Source organism: Arachis ipaensis, chromosome B08 (assembly GCF_000816755.2).
Source record: "Arachis ipaensis cultivar K30076 chromosome B08, Araip1.1, whole genome shotgun sequence".
NCBI lineage: Eukaryota > Viridiplantae > Streptophyta > Magnoliopsida > Fabales > Fabaceae > Arachis > Arachis ipaensis.
In genome coordinates this window covers 38,628,232-38,635,852 of record NC_029792.2, presented here as the reverse complement: position 1 = coordinate 38,635,852, position 7,621 = coordinate 38,628,232, and the positions used below count along the sequence as shown (strand labels likewise).

The 7,621-nt window shown below is 30.8% G+C and overlaps 1 protein-coding gene across 1 annotated transcript; it reads left to right on the top strand.

Moving 5' to 3' along the window:
* LOC110265870 (probable serine incorporator) lies at positions 1 to 3,665 on the top strand. Its single transcript, XM_021109316.1, has 3 exons — positions 1 to 606; positions 3,141 to 3,214; positions 3,415 to 3,665. The coding sequence occupies exons 1-3, from the start codon at positions 533 to 535 to the stop codon at positions 3,510 to 3,512; spliced, it is 246 nt and encodes an 81-aa protein (XP_020964975.1). The 5' UTR covers positions 1 to 532; the 3' UTR covers positions 3,513 to 3,665.

Below are 7,621 nucleotides of genomic sequence, written 5' to 3'. Positions count from 1 at the left end.
ATACCAGAAGGACTAACCATAACAACACCCCAATCGAAATAAATTCTACATCCAAAACTTTCCTTACAATAAAGTTGGGATAGCTTCCTTATGGAACAAATTAGTTATGATGAATCAACAATTATGTACTCATTGTACTCTTTTCTCTTAGAATCTTGCACATTTTGGTAGATTTTTTTATAGATTCATGGGTCATAAATATGCAACAGTTTAATTATATGTACTTGTAAATGCTTCTTCAGTATTTGATACAAAAAAATAATACACAATCTTTCTCTTAATTCCATATTTTTCATAGTCTTGTTAGACAATTTATATTCCTTTCATATATCAACTTGTTCATCACATTATTCAAGCTAGAACCACGTATATAAGTCACTTTTTTATTTTGACATATGAAAGCAATTACTATAAAAATAAGCATGATGCTTATCATGAGTCTTCCATAGTTCCATATATATAATCTTTTCAGTTTTCCAAAAACAAAGAGGGACAAGAAGACGCAGTTCCTTACAACTATGGATTTTTTCACATGGTATTCTCCCTGGGGGCGATGTACTTTGCAATGTTGTTCATCAGTTGGGATCTGAATAACTCAGCAAGAAAGTAAGCAATTAATTAACTCATTGTCTTATTTTAGTTCATTCAAAGTGTCTTTGGTTCTCATTTTAAAATTATTCAATAGATGGTGAGCAAAATAGAATCAAATAGCTAAAAAAACATATGAGAAGGGGGTTGAATTGCACTTCGAAGATCTTTCGTTGAAAGCAAATACAAACGAAGAAAGCTTATCAAACTTATGAGTAGTGAAAGATAATTATTATTTCTAATTTTAACAAAAGCTAATGTTTAGATATTTAAAAATGTTGTCTAATGTGTGAGTAAATAATCTGTATATAACCAATAATGAGAGAAGAGTTCAGGAGTAAGTACATAATGATCTATTCGGTTGAGACTTGGCTACATCCACTATATCAAATAATAATACGAGATAATCTTTAGATTATTATTCTCAAGCTTTTTCAACTACAATCTAACCATCAAATATAGTTAAATATTATTTTTTCAAATCTTATCAAACTAAGCAATGACTTATTAGATTACAAAGATCTAATAACTTTCCGTATTATTCTTTTCTTAAATTTTTTTAGTCTAAGACTGTATTTGATATGATGAAATACTAGGATTAAAACTGAAAGATTAAGATTCAGTTTTATATATATTTTGTGACCAAAGATCAAAACTAAAAATTTAATCTCAAAACACAAAATTTCACTCTTTTCAGTATCTCCAAAAAAATGAGAATACAGAAAATTAAAATTTTATTAATAATTTCTTTTAAAAATATTCTCATTCCAAACTTGAAATTTAAAGTCTACCCCTCGTTCAAAATGAATTCCATCTCCCAGTAGTCATGGGAACCAGATGAAGATAGAGAGATTGTGCTCCTATGATCAAAATTGAAAAGTCTTAAGCTTAAAGAATTCTCAAAGATTTAGACACAAAACTACTCAGAGAGAGATGGCGAAATGTGTTGGGTTAGGGTTTTCTATTTTTATTAATAAGGGTAATTTAATAATTTTATTTAATTCAGTTCCTGTATTTATCTTAAATCAAATAGGATACTAAAACATAATTTAATTATATATACTTTATACCAAACACAATATATAGACTTAATTTAGTCTCTGTCTTTTAGTTTCAATCTCTCCTCCAAACGCAACCTAAAAATTTGATCACTACTAGATGAAGTTGAAATATAAATTTAAGATTTATGTGCATGAAACACTCACTAAATCTGACATCTTGTTCCAAAACATTATAGGACACGCATAATGTGTTTGGATAATTATATTTGAGATATAGAAGATAGTAACCTAGATTACAAGTAATAAATTATTCTCTTCTAACTTCTAAGATACAAAGAGATTTTCTTAAAGAAGAAAGATGAAAATTTTGAAGAAAATGATGAACACTTGACAATTTTTTGCACAACACTCTATTAATTCTTCAAGGATTTCTTAGGCTCATATATACATAAAAAAAGCCATGTGAATGTTCGAAACCCTTCTTTCGTTTATGTCACGTGATTTTTTAGTTAAAAAGGACACATGCTTTTTGCTTTAGCATGCAGAGAGTTTATCATTTGTAGTAAGTTTTGTACTTTAATTTGTAAAGCAGAGGAAAGAGAGAAGTGTATGTATTTTAAAACTATTCAAATTTGTTACCCACGTTCATTTTGGAGCCAAAATCTATTCGTTATGGTAGTGCTTCTCTAAGGAATTTTGGCACGATTTTAAAATGGTGAAATCGTGACATCTTGTTCCTAATGTGGACTGGTAAATCAAATTCATAATAGGATCCTTCTTAGGTCTCATAGAGACTATTTGCTTGTGTTTGAGAAAAAAATCTCATGTACTAAGATAAACTTCAATCTAACATTAGATATAACACTTAGAACAAATTTTTGAATTATATTTGTATTATGTTAATATTAAAACTCAATCTAAGATATATGGAGTAAACAAATAAGAGATAAAAGGAGAGATAGAGCAAGACCAATAGATGAAAAGCAACAACACACCTAGCTAGCAAGAATCCACACATGGGAAGATTTAGAATTTAATATGACATATATGGAACTAACAAATAAAAGGTGAGAGGAAAGACAAAGCAAAACTAAATAGGTGAAAGTGGGGAAGTAAGATTGACAAGCAGTGGTGAGAGCAACAATACACACATGATATTGATGTTTATAGGGTTGGGGGAGGATGGTAGTGATATAATGGGTTATGGGTTTGGGATTCGGAAATGGAGTATTTAGGAGAGAAGGTGAAGTATAGTTATAGTGAGAGCAACGTTGATTGGAAACACTGGAAGAAAAAAGTTTGACAAACCATTGACTATTAAAATGTTTACAGTAGAATATAATTAAAACATATTTAAAATAATGTCAACAATATTTATGAAGAAACTTTTTAAAAAATTTAGAAATAAAAAATATATTTTATCCAAATTTAAATTATAAAAACATTTTTTAAATAGCCAAAACCTAGTGTAGCCTAATTAGTATGTTGATTAATATTATTTCTTAGTATGCTTTTATTTTTAAGATTAGTTCTAACATTTTGAAACTATAGGTGGAGCATAGATGTTGGTTGGGCAAGTACATGGGTGAAAGTCATCAATGAGTGGTTCGCAGCCACAATTTACCGTAAGTGAATGATTATTGATTGTACATTTTTATTTTATAATCAAAATTATTTTTACTTGAATTAATAGGTTTAACTGCATGCTCTATATGCTAAAAGAAATCAGCTCCAAATGCGTAGTTGTTCTATTTTGCATTCTAAGTAGTTTGAGTTAAGCATTTGTTTTAATTAAGTTGCAATTTTATTTATTATTTTTAAACAGTATGGATACTGATTTCTCCAGTTGTGAGGCAGAACAAAGTTATGGATGATAACGATGGGACTACTCCTCAGGAGATAGCTGACTTTGTTATGGTTTAATTGACAATGAAAAAAAAATTATTTTTTTTATTTTTTTAGTTATTCCTGACATTATTAGAAATTATTTTATTTTTAATGTAGTTAAATCATAAATGTGTGGAAGAAAAACCATTTCATTGTACTTAAATGACTTATCACGCTTACATTTATAGATGTGATTGTTTAATTGAATGAGATAACAAAATAATCAAGGACTCATGGATTCTCAAAAGAGCTTAGAATTAAGTTGAATGAGGAAGCAAGATGTGGAGAAATATTTATCACTAGATGGGTCAAATTAGAATGCCCCACTCATCAAAACTAACAATATAAAGCACCAAATATATTGCACAACACGAGAATAAATGATTATATATACTCTTAATGCCACAGAGAAACGTATATATGAAAAATCGAACTGAACTGATCAGTCCAATCAGTTTAACCGCAAATCGATGCATAATCTGATTTGATTCATAAATAAAATTGTCGAATTTTCAAACCGAAAAAAAACTATAAAATTATTCAGAAACTGGTAAACTGAACCAAACTAAAATTCAGACAATTTTAGCCAATCAATGTCATTTATGGTAGAAAAACGAAAAAGAAAAGACACTAAAAATGGTTTATGGCATAAAAAAGAAAAGGCACTAAGAGACAAATTAAGCAGCAGATCATCAAATGCAAGAGAAAGGAGCCACGACAGTAATGATGTGAAAGTTTTCAAGTGAATTGAAAAGAGGGGTTGAATCAAGGAACCACTTTTGTTAGTCTATAATTCAGATTGTATAGTATACCGAACCAGCAGATTATTTTTGCTTTTGTTTCGTTCTACAGAAGCATAATAGAACAAAAATAGAAGTTGCAAAGATGAGGGGTATAGAAGAGTAGTGACACTATGATATATCTTGATTCGGTTACGAAGTGCAATGTGACCTACGTCCAGTCTCTACCATAATAATGGTAGAATTTTCACTATAATCAAGATTGATTACAAATATCAATTTCAAGAGACTCACTCTTATAACACACCTAAGGAACCAATTGCACTCTAATCCAAGTACATTTTCAAATACAATCACTTGAAAAAAAGTACAATGACTTTTGTGTGATCAATACTCTTTACCTTGTGTATCTCTCAATATAAACTTAATTCAAGTACATTTTTAAATACAATCACTTGAAAAAAAGTACAATGACTTTTGTGTGATCAATACTCTTTACCTTGTGTATCTCTCAATATAAACTTAATTTTAGACAAGAAAAGTAAAACCATACCCAAAAGCAAGGAAACATAGGATGTGTATATGGTCTGAATTTGCTCGAATGAGTTGTCTTCTTCCTTGGATGAATCATCATATATAAACATTTTTTTTCTTTTGATCAAGCTAGCCGTTGCACCTTTAATTGTTGTAGCCATTTGGCATTGAAAAAAAAAATCCTTCCTTCTTTGGCTTGATAACAATGTGCAACGGCTTTCTTTTCGTGTAGCAATTTGATTCTTGAAGATGATTGTCAATCATGAGTTGTTTTACATACTGTTTATACGATTGTGGAAGTTGATTGCTTATTCATTAATACCTACAATGCTCATAAAAAAATAAGTTATAATGGATAATTATCAATTATGTTTATCATCACAAGATAAATGTTCAATTCTTGACTCAATAATATTCTTTTTTTTGACAAACATGATTAAACTAAATTTAGGAAGAGAGAGTAACGAGTAACTTTCCTAAATTTTTAGCTAGCTCCTTCTATTTTTAAGCATTAAGCCAATCAAGAGCAAAAACACAAGCTTTGGTACCAGAGCCTAAATCAAAACAACATACATAAAAAATAGAAAAGCTAGACAAAACATGGTGCATGTGACCTTTATGTATGAGAGTAAAAAATGAGTTAACACCCAAATGCTAGAATAAGAGCAAGCAAAAATACAAAACATGTATCAGAGCAAGACTAGAATAATATGAAAAGATACCAATAGCTAAAATAAAAAACAAGTTTATGAATAAATCCATAAAGTATAAAACCAGAAAATAGTTTAATCTCTTTAAATTTTTCCTCTTTTGTCATCAAGGAAAGAAACTAAAAAGGTACTTGTAGCAAGATGTAAGTCCTAGCAGCTCCTCATAAAAGGCAGGTTAAGAGTCATTACAGTCATCCATAAAATAGTATAGAAAAATAGGAGATAAAAATTAAAGAAGTTTCACAAACTCAGCAGCAGCAGCATAGAGATATTCTTCAAGCATCAGAGTCAAAACCCTCAATTGAATCTTCTTCCTTTTCTTCCTTAGAGAAGTAGGAGATATCATTGAGCTCCTTAAAGTGCTGCTCAACAATTTCCATTTTTTGCTTGGATTTTCTTACTTTTAACTCATGATCATCAAATTAGCGAGATTGGAAATTTCATCGATTACATCCTTGACAATGACCGAAAGAATCTTAATCTTGGATTCTTTGGTTTGCTTTTTAAGATCAGTGAGAGAGTCCGACATTCTGAAATCTTCAAGAAGTTCAGTGGTAGTATATCATCCAATTTTGCTTTTCACTATGCCACCTCCTTCCAAGAATGAGTTATATTCCTTGAAATTTTTAACAGATAAATTAACATTATAATATGTAAAAATATTTGTAATAAAAAGAGCATAAGGCAAGACAATATTTTTCTCACTCTTTACACACTCATAGATATGCATCCTCATCAAGTAAAAGAGATGTGAATCCCTTAAATAAGAGCATACAATACTAGTACATCACAAAATGTCACTCGTTGAAAGAAACCGCTCCGAGGTACAATGTAATTGGGCATTGACAAGGTCAAGGATTTTATGAGTGAGTGTGAGGCCAGAATATAGAGATACTTGATCACATATGGTTATGAGGATAGTGTTTAGGCTAATGACGCGTTTGCATCTTTAGTAGTTTTTCTTACTTTAATATCTTGTTTCCTTAAGTATAATCATAGTTTCTTCTTTTAATCTCATCATTTTAAGTATCATTTGTTACTAAGGTGTTTTCAAAGTGCTTTTCTAAAAAATACAGTTAAAAGAAGAAAAACTAAGTAGAAAAGGAAGCATATTCAAAGGGACAAGCATTGCATACAGAGCTAGAGCCAATTATGTAGGAATCAAAGCCATGCCAACCATGCAGCATAGCTGGCGTGCCACATACAGTGAAGGGCATGCAATGCCCATGCATCGCCTTGGAGAAGAAGGAATAGCATGCCATGCCATGATGAGGGTGTGCAACACCACCCTAGAGAGCAAGCAAGGGTGTGCCACACCATGGTGCAGGCGTGCAACGCCCTGGAGAGAAGCTAAGGCAAGCGTGTGAAGCTTGATGCGGGCCAAACGTCGGTTCGAAAATTTCATAAAATAATTCCGTTGCAAGTATAGTTCCAAACCAACAAACAACTCGAATCAAAGTTTAATTTGTTTGTCACAATACAAACCAATAAAAATCGAGAGTATTTAAACCTCGACTCGTCTCTCAAATGAATTGCAGTGAGGTATGTGTGTTATCGGTTATGAGTATAAAAGGGGGTTTGCGGATAAAGAGGCGAGAAACTAAGTGACAAGATAGTAAAACTAACAACTAAAGAAGTATAAATGCTAAAAGACACTCCTGAAAAGAATTGAGAGTCAAAGCTTCCTTTTCAAGTCATTGACCATGAACATGGTGATTATACAGAGTTAATCCCATTTAGTCATCTCTAATATCGGGAGAAAGTTAAATACGCATAGTCAGTCTTATAAGAAGAACAACTAACAACCCTAAATCACCAATCAATATCGGACATCAAAGACTCTTGTATCACTAACTACGACATGACAATTATAAGAGCAAACTTAATTAGTCAACCTCTAATGACGAGATAAGTCAACCATGTTTAATCAATCTCAATCCATAGGTCTCACTCGTTAATGGAAACGAGATTAATTAAAATCTCCAAATTATCAATCAACTCAAACATTAGTGAAATCAAGGTCACCTAAATTACTCAATTCCAATCCAAGAGTGTAGAAATCTACCCTAAAACTAAGAGATATTTTTACAAACACTTGGAAGGCATAGAAGAAAAGTATCATAAAATTGCAATAATAATAAAGTCTAAAACTACCAAATGC